We start from the raw sequence: 18,056 nt of genomic DNA, 5'->3' as shown, positions 1-18,056 counted from the left end.
TAAAATCCAGACTAGACAGCATTTCAAAGAGATGGGCAGAATTCCCACTCATTTTGATCCCAGTCATACTCTCAACCATGCCACACTCAACCCCTTCCCACACACTCTAATTTGCCACACTTCCTGCTCTCTGCATTTTCTCCCTCTCCCACTCTTTCTCTTCACACACTTTTTTTCCTTTCTCTCTACCTCCACACACGCTCCCGCCCCCCCCCCCCCGCCCCACCCCTGACACACTTTCTCAGTCTCAATCACTCACTTACTTATACGCCAGTGGGCTCTGCCCCTGCTGTATCGTGCAGTGCTCCGATGTGTGTGAGCTCCCTTTGGCTGTGATATGTCCCACTCTGGCCCAACTGTGCCTCACTCTGAATGTCAGGCCTCTGTTCACAGATACCTGTGCCCCAACACTTCCATTCCCCGGTAATGTGGTTTCCTGGGCCTGGCTCCCATGCCCTTGGTTCCTGATCGTCAGCTCCCTGGTCCTCTGATCCTCAGGCCCTGCACCTGAACTCCCCAACTCTCGCCTCCTCAGCCTTTGGCTTCCAGGCCTCAGTCCTCGTGGCCTTTGGCACCTCAAATTTTGAACTCACTGGCACTGGTGTTCACTGCTCATCCAATCACAGGGTTTCCCACATTTGCTGCAAACGTGTGAAAGAAAATTGTGATTGGAGGAGCAGCTTCATTTGAAATCTTCCAATCACACTTACCTGTTTGAGTGGCATTTGGAAAACTGGCTCTGAGGGTCGCATATAGGATCTCCAAGGGCTGCATCAGGCCTTTGAGCTGCATGTTGGATAAACCTGATTTAAACGTTACTTTTAAATGTGCTGCTGCCCCTCTAAATGGCAGAAATACCATAGGTATGGAGGCGTTTGGGTTCAGTGAAAATTTTGGCCCAGGTACTAGAAAATTGAAAGGAACTAAAATCCGATAGATCCCCAGGAGCTGATGGGCTATACCAGAGGTTTCAAAATGAGGACACAGCAGAGATAGTGGATGCCATGACTAAGATTATCCAAAATGTGGAGATGCCGGCATTGGACTGGGGTGAGCACAGTAAGAAGTCAGACAATACCAGGTTAAAGTTCAACAGGTTTATTTGATATCACAAGCTTTCGGAGTGCTGCTCCTTCAAGGAGTGGCTCACCTGATGAAAGAGCAGCATTCCAAAAGCTCATCATACCAAATAAATCTGTTGGACTTTAACCTGGTGTTGTGAGACTTCTTACTGTGCTCACCCTCATCCAACGTCGGCATCACCACACCATGGTTATTCAAGAAAGGAGCAAGAGAAAAAACTGCAAATATAGGCTAAATAGCCTGACCTTAGATTCCAGCACTTTCTTGAATACTATTATTAAGGGGTCTCAACAATGCACTTAAAAAAAATCACAGTATGAACAGATTTTGTCAAACATGTTTTACGAAAAGGAAACTGTTTGACCAATTTGTTAAGAATTTTCAGGGATCAAACTTGTAGGGAATATTCACAAAGGAGAGGGACTTGATGGCTGGGAGTGTCTCAGAGGGAGTTGTTGACCCGTTGGAGAAAATCTCCAATACAAGGGAGGAAGTGTTAGGTTTTTTAGGGAATATTAAAACTGACAAATCCCTGGGGCCTGATGGCATTTATCCTAGACTGCTCAGAGAGACAAGAGATGGAATTGCTGGGCCTCTGACGGAAATCTTTGTCTCTTCTTTGGACACGTGAGGTCCCAGAGGACTGGAGGATAGTGAACTTGGTACCGTTGTTTAAAAAGGGTAGCAGGGATAACCTGGGTAATTATAGGCCGGTGAGCTTGACGTCCATGATAGGTAAGTTGTTGGAGAGGATTCTTAGAGATAGGATGTATGTGCATCTCATTAGTGAGAGACAGCATCGTTTTGTAAGAGGGAGGTCGTGCGTTACAAATCTGGTGGTATTTTTTGAGGAGGAGACAAAAACGGTTGACGAAGGAAGGGCCTTGGATGTTGTCTAAATGGATTTCAGTAAGGCGTTTGAAAAAGTCCCTCATGGCAGGTTGGTGAAAAAGGTTAAGGCTCATGGGATACAAGGACAGGTGGCAAGATGGGTTGAGAATTGGCTTGGTCACAGGAGACAGAGGGTAGTAGTGGAAGGGTCTTTTTCCAGCTGGAGGTCTGTGACCAGTGGTGTTCTGCAGGGCTCTATTGGGATTTCTGCTATTTGTGATATATATAAATGATTTGGAAGAGGGAGTAACTGGTGTAATCAGCAAGTTTGTGGATGACACAAAGATGGCTGGACTTGCTGATAGTGATGAACAGTGTTGGACAATACAGCATGATATAGGCTGGTAAATTGGGCGGCGAAATGGTAGATGGAATTTAATCCAGATAAATGCGAGGTGATGCATTTTGGAAGAACTAATGTACAGGGGAGTTGTACAAAAAATGGTAGGACTATTAAGAGTATAGAAACACAAAGGGACCTAGGTGTGCAAGTTCACAAGTCCTTGAAGGTGGCAGCACAGGTGCAGAAGGTGGTGAAAAAGGCATATGGTATGCTTGCCTTTATAGGAAGGGGTATATAGTATAAAAGCTGGAGTCTGATGTTGCAGCTGTATAGAACGTTGGTTAGGCCACACTTGGAGTACTGTGTCCAATTCTGGCCGCTGCACTACCAGAAGGACGTGGAGGCTTTAGAGAGAGTGCAGAGGAGGTTTACCAGGATGTTGCCTGGTATGGAGGGTCTTAGCTATGAGGAGCGACTGGGTAAACTGGGGTTGTTCTCCCTGGAAAGATGGAGGATGAGGGGAGACTTAATAGAGATGTATAAAATTATGAAGGGTATAGATAGGGTGAACAGTGGGAAGCTTTTTCCCACGTCAGACATGACGATCACGAGGAGTCACAGGCTCAACATGAGAGGGGCGAGGTATAACTCATGTCAGAGGGACTTTTTTTTTAACACAGAAGGTGGTGGGAGCCTGGAATGCACTGCCAAATAGGGTGGTGGAGGCAGACACGCTAGGGTTGTTTAAGACTTACCTGGATAGTCACATGAGCAGACTGGAAATGGAGGGATACAAACGAATGTTCCAGCTGAAGATCAAGCGCCTCATGACGTTCCTGGGAATTAATAGGTTCCTATCAGTCGTCCAACAGATTTCAAGGCTCACCTTGTCACTTACGTTGGAGCTACTGGGGATCTTCCGTCACTGTCTTTATAACCTGTTGTATGTCTATTTATGTTTACTGATGTCTTCTTTTACATCCACAGGCAATTCGGTCCACCTTGTTGGCTAACAAGGTGCATACATGCAGTGGGTTGTGCGAGGGTTGCTCTTGGATGTTGCTTTGAGAGTTGCCTAGTGCTTCACATCCGTTAGTGTACGCTTACTCTGGACCAATTGATGGGCAACATTACAGCTCAGAGACTATCACTCTGCTGTACAGTTACAGGGGCCCAGGTCGGATCTCTGGCTTGGATCAATGTCTGTGGGAGTTTGCACATTGCCCCCGTGCTTGTGTGGGTTTTCTCTGGATACTCTGGTTTCCTCCCACATTCCAAAAACGTGCTTTTTAGGCTGTTTGGCATCAATAAATTGTCCCTCAATTGGATCTCCCTTAATCTGGTGTACATACAATTCCCTAAATTGCCAACCCCTTTATTGTGGAGTTCCACTAGCGGTAGACAAACACGTCGACGAGCGATGTAAGACTCAAATAAGGCACTCAGAGTATGTTAAAATGGGTAGCATGGTCTTGTAGGGCTGAAGGGCCTGTTTCCTGTGCTGTGCTGGTCTTTGTTTTCTTTTCTTTGAAGTTAAGGGAAATCAACAGCTGTAAATTACTTAGATTTCCAAAAATGGATAGTTACTATCCTTGAAAGGACTTGGGTAAGATGCTATTTCAGACAGTCAGTACATTCAATGGGCCATATAGCCTCCTCCTGCACTGTAGGGATTCTATAAAGATCCACCGCTGTGTTCACCTGCATCCTCCGGCAGCATAGACACGCGCACCTTAGCGGTGCCTAGACCTAGAGTAGGTTTGGATTCTCAATCTGATGACTACCTCAAGGACATAACAAAGAACAACACAGCACGGGAAACAGGCCCTTCAGCCCAACAAGCCCGTGCCGCCATTTTAACATTATGAGTGTCCGCTACCTGTGACCTTTGTCTACGCCTATTGGGGAAGATTGAGGGAAGACTAATTTGGGGACAATTTGTTACACCAATCAGCCTAACAGCACATGTTTGGGGTGCGGGAGGAAACCGGGGCACCCGGAGAAAAGCCATGCAATCATGGGGAGAATGTGCAAACTCCCATAGACGCTGGCCCAAATCCATGTAGCCGCACAACAAACAGAGATAGGTGGACATGTGTTGTCAGTATGTGGAGGCAATGACAACCGAGGTGTCTGACTCTTGGAGGACTGCTGGAGACCTTGCTGAATCTGAGCCTAATGATGCGCCTCTGGAATTAGCCCCAAGAGAAATGTGAAGACAGGGGAAATCACCAGTTAGAGTTGTCAAGGGCCATCACCAAATTGGAACAAAGGATGGCGGAATCCATAACATACCTAACCATTTAGCAGACAGCTTCCTAGCCACCCAATCTTTCTCTGCCAGTAGCTGGCTAGCTGTTCTTTACTCAGCCATTTAAATCCAGAAAGTCTCAGACAGAAATTTGCTTGTAGGCTGTTGCCTGGCTCCTTTCAGTTTTCTATCCAGAAGCTAAAATTCACATCCCTAGTGTCATCATAGTACATGTCTTTATGTTCTTGGATAAAGCTAAATATTATAATTTTGCAACATTTAAAATTTTGGCACCACTTTATTGCAATCCTTTGGCAGCACGGTAGCACTGCTGCCTCACAGCGCCAAGGACCGAGATTCGATTCCCAGCTTGGGTCACTGTGTGGGGTTTGCACATTCTCCCCGCCTCTGCATGGATTTCCTCGTACCCCGGTTTCTTCCCATAGTCCAAAGATGTGCAAGTTAGATGCATTGGCTGTGCTAAATTGCCCCTTAGTATCAGGGGGACTAGATAGGGTAAATGCATGGGGACACGGCCTGGATGGGATTGTGTTCAAGGCAGACTTGATGGGCTGAATGGCCTCCTACTGCATTGTGATATTCAATGATTCTGTGATTTTTTAAGACCAGTGTTTTCGACATATGTTTGTAAAATATGATTTTCTGCATGGTTTATAACACATAATCTTGATTGATAACTCACTTATTGGACATATAAAACTCGTACTCTCAGCCACAGAATTGAACTTCACAGACTCAATAAAATCACCAGAAAGATTTATCTTTTTAATTGAGCATTTACATCAATGTTTGATCAAAACAGTTAAGGAACTGATCAAAACAGCAAACAAAACTCCAAATAAAGAGAAATTAAACGGATAGCGACAGGAGTAGAAGTTCTGATTAAAAGCAATGTGAACCAAGTACAGAAAATATTTGGCCTCTGTATTTTTGGCAATATTTACATCATGTACATTGATGTTGTTGTTGACAGTATCTTATATTTCTAAGGCACTGAAAGCTAAGGTACTGAATTACAATTACATCTGTTGTGACAGCTGCTCTGCATTTACTTTTGTAATGAAAAATTTGTATCAAATTTAAAATGAAAGCATGAAACAAACAAAACAAAAACTGGAGTTGAACACAGTAGTGGTGAAATTGATCTTCAGCCATATAACAGGATAAGCAATAGCAAATCGACAGCCCGTTTTACACCCTGCTTGATTTCTTTTTCCAGCCAATTTCACCCTCAGTGATTTTCATTTGAATAGAAGTGAAAAGCATTGGATTTTGCGTCTGTGTGCACTCTGTTTTAATGCTGAGTAATAAAAAAGTGAATTTAAAATCATCAGGGATAAAAAGGGGTAAAACTGGTCTTTGACATGTTGCACAGTGGACGATAATGAATTAACAGCCCATTTCACAAATCAACTGATTTCAAACGGGCTGGAGCTAAACCTGCTGCCAATTCTCTATCACCCAATTTGCTCTTCTGCCAAAGACCAATTTGAACTCCAAAGTGTGCTAATGATTGGAAGCTGAAAGACAAAAGGGCTGATTTGAGTTTTTGGATGTACCCCTAACCTTCTGAATGAACATTAGTCTTATGTCTCTTTTAGATGCTGACCAAGATCTAGTTTGCTTTTAAACCTGGAACCTGGTTTGTACAGTTAAAATATCAACAGGTATTTAAGAAACTGAAAATAAAGTGATTTGCTCTTTGGAGCGTGTATTCAGAATAACATTAGCTCATGGATTTTGGTGTCTGTTCTTCCTGACATGCATTTTTAATACCCACAAGATTGAAGTGTCTGAGCATTTATGTTCAAAGTCAAAACAAGTTTGCAGGATTATGTTGTTTCTCTGATTATCTCCATCAGGAAAATATATCAAGATACATGTGTAAGTATCAATGTGGGAAACCTGACTGCAAATGAACCCAAACTTATTGGGCTTAGTAGACATGCAATTCACTTCCTGGTTCAGACACACATTTTCTTTATCCTGTTAGTTGTATGGCAGCTTTTTAATTCATTTTCTTTATGTGGAATGTTTGGATTGTTCTGAAAAACACACTGCACTCACTGGATAATCCACTGGTAAGTGTAAGAATGATTTTTCTTTAACTTTATGAATAAGGATAGCACAATTAATCATAGGAACATGATCAGGCCTTTCAGCCCATCAAGCCTGTTCCTCCCTCCAATTAGATCATGGCAGTCATAAGTATTAGGAGTGAAATCAGACATTGGCAGTTGTGCAAAACCAGGCAGTAGAGAAACGGCATGCCGTTTTCCATCCTGCCAATTTATTATCATTCACTTCACACTATTGCTGCTGGAGACTAATATTGTCTCCAGAGTTTGGGATTTAATGACACACAACCAATTGTAAACTACCAGAAGTCACACAAATAAAGGGATCATGTTGATCATGTTCTCTGACTTTATTTTGAAATATCAGCCAATCTCCATTTCTTGGAAAATAGAAGAATTGAATTGCGGTAATACTGGGACAGAAAGTTTGTCTGGATTGTCGGCTGAGCTGGGGTTGTCACTCCTAATACACTAGTCACTTGAACCACACACCCCTAACTCCATGTCATAACACTCAGAGTGAAAAACAGAACTGGTGGAACTCAAACTGGTATGAGAAAGTGCAATCAACTGATAAAATGCAAACGATAATCTTACTGATGAGACAGTTTGGCAATTTACATCACTAAATTCAAACTGGTTTGAAAAAATATAATTTCTCAGCAACTTTACCATAAATATATATTTTAAATAAAACATACTGCACTGTTCATGCAAAAAAAATCCTACAGTAATAGAACACCCTACCGCTTGTGTGCCAAGTGTACATTCTTAAAACTTTTATTGTGGTTATATTGTTGCAATCAGTTTGTTGACTATCAGGGTCAAAATGCAGCAAGCAATAATAGATCTTTACAGAATGCTGCTAGTTGCACTCTTAGGCTAGAGATAGCTCATTGTGTACCTGACTACCTGGGTGAACAGACCTTCATTCCTCTTATTTGTTATTTCTCCATATTGGGAGGGTGCAATTGCTTTCTTATGTTGGATGTGGCCGAATGGTATCTGCACCATTACAGATGCATCTAGGGTGCCTATCAGAATGGGCAAAATGTGGCTAGCTCTGCCCAGGGGATGGGCACCAGCGCTGGTTTTCTTTTAACTTATTCTTTCTTGAGACATGGGCCCTTATTTTGAAATATCCGCCAATCTCCATTCCTTGGAAAATAGAAGAGTTGAATTGTAGTAATACTGGGACAGAAGGTTTGTCTGGATTATCAGCTGAGCTAGGGTTGACACTCCTAATACAGTAGTCACTTGAACTACACACCCTTCACACCATGTCATCACACCCCAAAGTGAAAATCAGAACTGCAGGAGCTTGAACTGGTATGAGAAAGTGCAGTCAACTGATAAAATTAGAAGAATAATCTTACAGATGAGACAGTTTGGCAATTTACATCATTAAATCCAAACTGATTTCAAAAAATATAGTTTCTCAGCGGCTGTACCATGTACATAAAATAAAACATATTGCACAGTTCATGCAAAAAAGAATTAATAAGATAATTTCCTACAGTAATTGGACTGTAACAGTGACCAGCATTTGTTGCTCATCTCTAATGCCTTTGAATTGAGTGGCTTGCTCAGCCATTTGAAAGAGTAGTTCAGAGCTGAACACATTGCTATGGGTCTGGAGTAAGCAGACCAGGCAAGATTTCCTTCCCTAAAAGACAACAGTGAATCAGATGGATTTTATGACAGCCAATGATAGTTGCATGATCTCTATTACTGAGACTATTTTTTTTCCCCCTTTAACCCCAGGTAAACCCCACTTAGAATCACAAGCAGTCAATCCGACTGCATGCACTGGATACCTTTTGTTTTGTCTTCAGAGTTCCCTCCACCAAAACAACCTGGTATGGATGACTGTGCAAACTCTGCACAGGCTAGGAATTGAACACCGCTTTGAGGCGCTGTGATGGATCAGTGCAAACCACTGTGCCGCCTACCAGGCAGAATAAACCAGACAAAAAAATGTTCTCTACAAACAGATATCTCCCCATGTCTATAGGGGTTTCCTCGGGGTGTTCCGGTTTCCTCATATTCAAAAATGTGCAGTTCACGTTGATTTGTCATGCTAAGTTTCCCCTTAGTGTTAAGGGGATTAGCAGGGTAAGTACATGGGGTTACGGGGATAGGGGCTGGGTGGGGTTGTTGTCGGTGCAGGCTTGATGTGTTGAGTGGCATCCTTCTACAGTGTAGGAATCCTACAATAAATGAATTTTCGAAATGCATCATGCAGGAAAAACTGATGCAGGTGACTGGGAAGATGCAGCTTCCTATCTGCAACTCCCCACAAAATCTGATTTTGGAATAGCTACAATGAGATCGCATTTTTCAAAATGGCCACCTGGAGTATACAGCAGAAATTCCAGCAGCTTGTGTGTGACTTTCCTACTGTAAATTGTTGAAAAATTGTGCTGAGCATGAAGCAAAATTTCTCAGCTGCAGTCTTGCTGGGCAAATGTTCTCAAGAAATAACTTTTTACACGTGTCCCAATAAGGGTATACTTAACAGAGGCCTTGGAATTGGGCTCCTGCCCATCTTTTCAATTGAAAGATTGGTACAGTGTGGGAAAATAAAACAAAAGTTAAAAAATGATATTAGCTCCCTCATATACACACAAAATCATTGCCAGAAACCTAGATCACTTCTAAAACATGTTCACTGACTAGTAATGTGCCTGCTATTCCCAATGGAGATGGACCGTTTATCAGCATTACACAGATCTACATAAAAAAGTTCACTCTGAAATAAGACAATGATGTGAAATATACTGAGACATTTGATATGATGAGACACTGAGAAAAAACATAGATGTGATATGTGGTCTCCTTCCATCTTGTAAGAAGACAATGGTTTGTGCCATGGTAGTCAACTCTTGTTCTAAGCATTGCCTGGCTTACTCTAGCATAGTAAAAAGTCTGACAACACCAGGTTTAAGTCCAACTGATTTATTTGATAGTACACTCACTAGCTTTCGGGGTTAGTCCCTTCGTCAGGCGAATGGAGAGTTCTGGCCTCAGACACAGCATATAAAGCATAGACAGTTTACAGATTACTGATGAGAATGCGAATCTTTACACCGAACCTGCTGTTCAAGTCTTTAAGTGGCTGACAATGTGAGTGTTGTCGGCCACTTTAAGACTTGAACAGCAGGTTAGGTGCAAAGATTTGCATTCTAATCAGTAATCTGTAAACTGTCTATGCTTTATATGCTCTGTCTGAGGCCAGAACTCTCCATTCACCTGACGAAGGGACTAACCCCGAAAGCTAGTGAGTTTACTATCAAATAAATCGGTTGGACTTAAACCTGGTGTTGTCAGACTTTTTACTGTGTTTACCCCAGTCCAACGCTGGCATATCCACATCATGGTTACTCTAGCATGGCAATCTCTGCCACATTTGCTGCAGAGGAAGACAGTGGGCTGAGAAAATGCACAACTCACAGCTCTTTGCTCTGAGCCCACTTTTCAACTTCATACATGACAGCAAAAATAATATACCGGTAAAAATATACGAAGAATGTCAGTGTCAGAGCACAACCCTGTTTAACTCCACTGTGAGTCTCAAACTATTACAATCTTGCCTGTCACAGCTGACCTTAGCTACCACGTGATCAAGGAAAAAGGAGATCACATTGAGTAGATTTGGTTGCAGCCAATTTTCTCCAACATGTTCTAACGCCTTGGTCAGAGCAATGAAGATAATATATAGTGGTCTCCTTCATTTACAGCATGTCTCTTGCAGCTGCCAGACTGAGAGGATGATGTGAACTGTAGATCTTACAGTTCTGAAAGCACACTGGGATTCATGAATGAATGTGTTAAGTCAGGAGCTGCATTTTGGGCAAATATTTCTCAGCGTGTTTAGCAGGGAGGTAGTCTTGAAAGTTGCTGCAATCACTATGGTGGTTCACGTTCTTGTACAGTCACAACCTTTGCATCATGCATATTGTAGGCCACCTCCTCCAGCAGAGACAGAGAAGCTTGAGCAGGACTGTCAGCCTCCCTTGCTTGTTGAGTTCAGATGGTATAGCACCAGGACCTGCAACTTTGCCCATGGAAAGCAAGTTAATAGCTTTGCTAATCTCCTCAAATATGTGTTCAATATCCACTTCAGCTATGATTGGCAGGCTTTCTATGGTGTCTAGAGCTTACTTGGTGACAGTGTTTTTGCTATAATACAACTAAATGTTGCACTGCACTCATCTCTCTCAATATTTATTGCAGTTGCTGATGACCTCCCCTGTCTTTGTTTTCAATGGATTAAAATTCTTTAGTGATGGACTTGTTGCCATTTCAATTCCTTCATACACGCCCCTAACATTTCCTGTGTTGAAAGACATCTAAATATTCTGGCATAATTGTAATCAGTAGTCACTGTTGCACCGCCTAGTAGTTTGTTGGACTTCTTCATTCAGAGTTTTCTCGCTCAAGCCCGGCTTGTGATTAAGGAAATTGAACCTTCAATGAAAGGTTCCATCACAGTGATGATAACCTTCAACCAGCCAGCATTCTTCCATTCTTGCTTCCCATCTATTGAGAGTGGAATATCCTAGAAAGTCCTTGACCTATGGTCCATTTCACTTCTGCACTGGGTGTGAAAATGTCGGCGAGTACAAGAGAAAGCTAGAACTTGTATTTATATAACCCCCTATTATATCTTCAGGATATTTTGAAGTTCTTCACAACCAGAAAATTACTTCTGAAGTGCACTCACTGTTATGTGGCAAACTTGACAGCCAATTTGGGAACAGCAGGATCCCATTTATGATAAACGGAATCTATGTGCATTTATGGTGGTGGTATCTGGGGATAACTGCATGGTTCAGATACAATGAGAAATCCCTGCTCTTCTTTGAATAACGATGAAATATCTTTTATACGTACCCCCTGGATCACAAAAGCAGATAGCTGGAGGCATCATTTAATATTTCATCTGATAGATGGCACCTCCAAATATGCAGAGCTCTTTCAGTATGTGCCCAAATGCTAGGCTTTTAAAAGTAAATATTATTAATAATAATTATAGCTAACAAAAATTTACCGCATATTCCAAAAACTTATTCTGAAAGACAATGCTATGATAATTAATGCATTGAAGCCCTGCAATGCATTGAAGCTTCTGTAATTCTTACAAAAGGCCACCATTACCATCCTTGTGAGGTTGAATTTAATGCCCCTCTAGCAGGTTTGGTTACAGGGCAGGATTCCCTGCAGTTGGACAGTAGGGTGTGAAAAGGAGATTCCACCTTCCTGCCTCACTCCAATTAAGTTTGGAGCTGGAAGGCTTGTAGGCAGTCTTTCTATCCAGTCTCCAATTGAAACCCTAATTAATACCCATTTGAGGGCCACACCTTGTCATTGCTGGTATTCAACTAATAGCAGGTAGAGAACTCAACATACCACGCTGCAAACACTGTTGGGTTTGCTTGCAGACTGGCAGAGGGTCTCTTGTTCAAAGACACTCAGTACCTGATCAAAGAACCTGGCATCCAGAAATGGGGGAACCCATTAACAGACATCACACCTTCCCTTTCCCTCAATCCCACTCTCACCCTCTCCACCAAGGCCCTTCCCACGACCCTCATCCCACTCTCACTTACCTTTCTCTCAGATTATATGGTGAATGCCCAGAGGCAGCAACCACTGCTCCAAGTTCTTCTGCAGTAGTGGAAAGCTCCCTACCTCTGAATGACCAGGAGGTCCTGGGGACATGATCTCTGCTCCACTGGGGAAAACTTGGCAATTGAATGACTGCCATGGAACCAGGAGCCCGGCAGCAGGGTTCCCACTGTCGATTAGGAATTAATTCCCTTGTAGTTCCCAGAGATTGTGCTGACAGGGGTGCCACCAGTTTTGTTGGCAGTCATTGGACCCCCTCAATGGTCCTCATTAAATGCTGCTCGTGGTGTTCATGGTTTTTCATAGCCTTTCATATTCATGAAAAAGGCTTTTGTAGTGTGTCACTACAGTGAGGTGCTGGTTCCTCTACTGCGTAGTGTTGGTACATATGTGCTTTCTTATCTGGAGTTGCTAAGGTAGAACATCTAGCTGCCAATTCTGATCCACAACAATGAGGAGAACTGTTTTCACCTATTTCTTCAAAATAAAAAAACTGCTCTCAAAAAACAAATTATTACTGTAGGAGTATGAAATAAATATGCTATTCAAAGGAAAATATCACTTTATCATGATACGAAACGGAATGAACATACAGGCATTCTGCTCATGCTCTATTACTAAAACCAAAGCTTAGACACACATAGATGAAAAATATAAGTACCACTTGCTGACTATCATAGAAGAAAAACATTTCAGTGTAAAATTTCTCTTTGGTAGGGGCATAGAATGAGCATTAACGGATTGGTTGTCCATAATTCACCTTGTCCGTTTTGCTTTTCCATTCATTTTGACCCCTTACCGCCCGTTTTGTCACCCTAGTGAAATAATTTTCACTTCAATTAATCTAAAGTAATATCAGTGGAAAAGTTCTTAACTGCACTGAGTTCCAATGTAAACATATACATCCCCAGTTTATTTGTAAGGGCAATTTTAAATACATAATGCCGATTGCCTGAATAGTTATCCTCAGTTCCTGACTGAGGACCTGTTAACTGCCTGTGGACATCCAGATAATGTTATAATGGTGATTTAATACTATACTAGAGACAGGTAGATGGCAGTGTGAACAAACTCCATAATGAATGAAAGAAGTGATGTATGCTAAAAATGACAACAAAAATGTAATTTTAAAAAATTGTATAAACTGATTAAGAATAATGACGTGGTTAGAAACCACATGGCAATGACCAGAGATCTCATCAAATCTTCCTCATTTTGACAAAAAGGTACAAATATATATATTGAAAGTGTTTATACCTGTTTTGATAACTAATTTACATTGTGTACCTTCTTTATTACAAACATGTGCCTGCAATATGCATCTTCCAACTGTAAAAAATGGGACTGACAATGATTGTTTTAAAATGACACTTAAGAAATGTTGAGACAATCTCGTGGACAATATTAATGTAAAATGCATTCAAAGGATGTGAGTTTTGTATTTTAAACAATCTCAAGTCCATAGAAAGTTTGATTTGTAAACTTTTTTTCCATACCTGATAGTTTAATTTTCTGTTTAGTTAGTACCACCAATGTGAAGGGAGAGCACAAAGAGGAATGAAACAGGACAAACATTCTGAAGAGTGCTGCTTCAAAATCTCTTTGTAATTAAAGAGTTTCAGATTAAACATTGGTTTTCATGGGTGTTGGGTAAAGAAGGGTGGAGTAGGCATTGTAAAGTGTTTTGTGCTTGTTTCTAGATTAAGTCTGTAACTTTGAACAACTTTAATGAAAAAATATAAACATTGCAATGCTCTCTTCGTGCCATCACTTCCTTGTCTGCACAGTTACATACAACACATACAACACGAGCTGTATAACTCTCTCCAATGTGAACTCCTTTATAATTCAACATGTGACACACATGAATACATATAAACAAAAGGCTTTCTTAATTTGTTTTCATCGGCCTTAAATAAAGGCAAGAGTAACACGATTTTATCTTTCTTAGATGGCAGTCTGAAGAGGGAATTGTGCTGCAAATAAAATACCCAACATTACCACAAACTTAACCTGCAAAATTAAACTTTTCGAAACAGAAGCCGATTATTCTGTCACGTGATGGTGGCATCATCAGTTTGATGCCATGTGGTCACATCCACATGCTTTACTTAAAGATCATAAATTTGATCAAAATAGTTACGAAAAATCTTGTTTTTTTTTCTTTTTTTTAAATAATACCGACCAAAATCCAGCAAATCTTCATGTAGAAATTTTATCAGTAGGGAATACAGCACTTGACAGAATTAAAAGATTTGAGAGTATTAATTCCATCAGGGAAGTAGAAGCAAGAGTGTACCGTCTATAAGGAAATCCTCTCCAGCAAGAGCCAATGATTAAAACAGTTCAGCAGGACAGCAACTTTCTTCTTTTAGAGATAGCGTTGAAGACCAATCCTTATTTTCAACATAAATGTGCCACTTTTATGCAAAAGAAGTGTTGTATTTTTGGACTAGTTAAGATATCAAAATGAGTATCTTGAATTTTTCAATATGCTAAAGTCTTGCACTATACCTCTAGTTAAAAAATGTACATTTTGGCATACCATTTTTCAATGTGTTGACATCTTATTACTTTTACTCTGGTGTAAAAGGAATTTTTAGAGGCAGCCAGCACCAACGCTTATAGCCACCAAGAGTTAAAAAAGGGTCTTTTTCATATAAAAGGTGGCATCACCATGGCACATTAGAAAGGGGTTGGCTCCACTTAGGCCTGCAATCAAAGCACCCCAGGCAGTTTTTTTTTTAATTGTTATTTCTTTTTGCCATTGTAATTATAATCTTTTTCAAAACAAACAAAACTGTGGTTTGGCTGGCACAGCCAGGGTGTGTTATAACACACAGTGACTTTTTAAAAAACAGGTTCCTGTTCCTGAAGGGACAGGATTTTATCAGCATTCCCAAACTTAAGAGATCTTCATGAATAAAGAAAAACACTTGATAAATGTGGAAGGGAAATGGCTCCTTGAATCAGCCGATGCCTGAGACAAGCCTTTCCACCCCGGCATTTCTACATGGCAGAGGGGCACAGGCCCCGTGTATTTTGCTCAGTGCAAATTCTACACAGTTCTACACTTTGTCAAGACCCACAATTTAACTAATTAGCACAGGGCTACAACCTGGCCACAACAGCACCCAACCTCACACTCAATGCTCTACCAGTGCTAAAGCTGAATAAAATTGGGGCCAATGCATCTTTTCCAGAAAAACCTATCATAACAAAACCAACATTCGACAACACCTACACTCCAGACTTGGCATTACCAAAATGTTGTTAGGTTCAGGTAAGAAATCTGGAAATTAAAGTGCGTTATTCAAAATCTTACATTTGTGCATTTGAAATTAGATTGTTAATATTTTAGTTCAAAACTGCACTGCAGCTTAAAAGCCAGAAAAGGTATTCTGATCCAGTCAGTGACGATGTGTGATCCTTTTAACCTGTTGCTGTCTGGTTCCCAATGACCCGAAGAATTTCTTTATGAATGCTGGGTTCTTGTGTGTTCGTACTGATATCTCCCACTTGGCCATCTTCATAACTGAAACAAATAACAAAACTCTTTTTGAGCTTTCCTTTAGTTTAAGTTCCAAGCTGTATTTGGGGGGTGAGTGCCAAAGTGAAAATCAACTTCTCGTTGGGCTAACATTTAGAAGGTGTAAACGGAACACTTTTTTTGGTTGCGAATGTACAGCCATGAACGAAGTTGTTTGAAGTACATGCAGTACAACAACGACAAACCAGATGGGTACATGTGAAAATATTTAATTATTATAAAAACAAGCAAACACAAGTTTTTTTTTTAAGTCACATTGGCCTTGGTTCCTGTCTATTTGACCTGACCAACTGGAGAAAAACACAGCAAAGAAGTCTACCTTCAGATTCTGCACCTTAGAAATGTGCCTGCACCATTTTCTTCATTACTGACAAATGACCAGGACTCCATCAGTTACCGAGGCATTGAGGTCTACTTATCACAGAAAATAGATTCTGCAATGTCGAAAGTTGTGAGGGATCCTCAGTTAACTGTATCAGAAGACAAGTGTGCTCCTTCTTCAGAACATCTAACATCATCCACCATTTAACAAAGAAGGATCAAGAGATATATGAGGATTTGGAAGTTTAATAGTCCTTGTTGGAAATAATCTTGAGGAAACTAATGGCAAACACTTGGAAGTGCATAACTTATTAAATGCTAGTCCACACAGATTTAGGAAGTGAGACTACAATTTAAAAAACATCTTTGTGTTCTGGGAAGACATTATGTGCAGAATATTCAGAAGTTGTGAGCCATATCAGTGGATAGGCACATGGATAACATTGGAATAGTTTAGGTTAGAAGGTCATTAAATTGGTTCCACTGGTCATAAGAACATAAGAACATAAGAAATAGGAGCAGGAGTAGGCCATCTAGCCCTTCGAGCCTGCCCCGCCATTTAATAAGATCATGGCTGATCTGAAGTGGCTCAGTTCCACTTTCCCGCCTTCTCCCCATAGCCCTTAATCCCCTTGCCTATCAAAAACCTATCTACCCGCGTCTTAAATATATTTAGCGAGGCAGCCTCCACCACTTCAACAGGCAGAGAATTCCAGAGATTCACCACCCTTTGAGTGAAGAAATTCCTCCTCAACTCCGTTCTAAACTGTCCCCCCCTTATCTTGAGGCTGTGCCCCCTAGTCCTACTGTCCTTTCTGAGCGGGAAGAGCCTCTCCACCTCTATCCTATCCATCCCATTCATCATCTTATACGTCTCAATGAGATCTCCCCTCATTCTTCTAAACTCTAACGAGTACAAGCCTAGTTTATTCAGTTATTTGGTCGGCGCAACATCAAGGGCTGAAGGGCCTGTACTGCGCTGTAGTGTTCTATGTTCTATATCAGTACTAAGGACATGGGTAGAAAGAAGGATAAGGCTGCTGGCAGATTATATAGTGCTAGAAAGGAAACACATGCTAGGATGTTGCAGCAGATGAATGCATAGATTTTCTGGGTATTGAGATATTCGTAGGTGAGATGTGCATAAGCCAATGCATTGCACCTGACAAGAATAGGGACCCAATTTTGTGCAGGGTGGCTTGCTCATGCTGTTGTGAAGGATTTAAATAACTTGGCAGGAAGGTGGGAACCAGGGTGTAGTATTAGGATGGAGAACCACGTGGCAGAACCTTTTGGAGATGATGGGGGTTTCAGCCGCTGGCCAGAGAGCTGGCAAGACATCCATGTTGATTCTTTTCCAGAAGGCCCGTCTCATCTTGGGTGGCTCCAGCACTTATTGACAAGCCAGCAGTGAACATTCCCTAGGATTAAAGACCACTGGAGTAATAGCCCCACCGTCTCAGAGCTGCCAGTCAACCAGAGACCAGCAGCTGTCCTGTACTCAGCAGTGACATCAGGGAAGTGAGTCAGCTACCAGTACTATACTGATCAGAGGCCTCGGGTCAAGGAGGGAAAGATGCACAGGTGGCAGATAGCAGGGAGGGTTTGCGGAATGTGATCTTGGAGTGGGGGATAAAGTTGGGGGTTTGGCAGCAAGGGCAGGGTGTGGTTGTCAGCATGCTCTCTCTTGGTACAAAATCCCTCAGATCAGGTATTATTGCATTAATCAAGAGCAATATCTAACAGTACTTACACAAAGAAGAATCTTGTGCAGACATGATCTGTTTGCGGAACAACCCAAATTTCTCCATGTTTGTGCAAATCTGGTGAAGTAATCACTGCAAAAACAAGTATTAAAGAAATGAAAGCAGAATAAAGCATTCTTCTGTCGTGCTTATTTTTCTCATTTTTTTCCTCAATTGTGTGTTTCCTCATTTCTAACTTTTC

The 18,056-nt window shown here is 41.5% G+C and overlaps 1 protein-coding gene across 1 annotated transcript in view; it reads right to left on the bottom strand.

Annotated features, from left to right (window-relative positions):
* Positions 1-9,960: 9,960 nt before the first annotated feature.
* The window catches only part of parp8 (poly (ADP-ribose) polymerase family, member 8), a 377,525-nt gene continuing 369,429 nt past the window's right edge, over positions 9,961-18,056 (bottom strand). The window contains exons 25-26 of the mRNA XM_080185528.1: positions 17,863-17,947; positions 9,961-15,773 (exon numbers count right to left, since the gene is read on the bottom strand). Coding sequence (XP_080041654.1) covers positions 15,671-15,773; positions 17,863-17,947 — 188 coding nt within the window. The 3' untranslated portion in view covers positions 9,961-15,670. The remainder of the gene's footprint in view (positions 15,774-17,862; positions 17,948-18,056) is intronic.

Source organism: Carcharhinus amblyrhynchos, chromosome 1 (assembly GCF_965287045.1).
Source record: "Carcharhinus amblyrhynchos chromosome 1, sCarAmb.v2.hapA, whole genome shotgun sequence".
Classification (NCBI taxonomy): domain Eukaryota; kingdom Metazoa; phylum Chordata; class Chondrichthyes; order Carcharhiniformes; family Carcharhinidae; genus Carcharhinus; species Carcharhinus amblyrhynchos.
The sequence above is the reverse complement of the archived record's forward strand: the minus strand, read 5'-3'. Positions and strand labels throughout refer to the sequence as shown.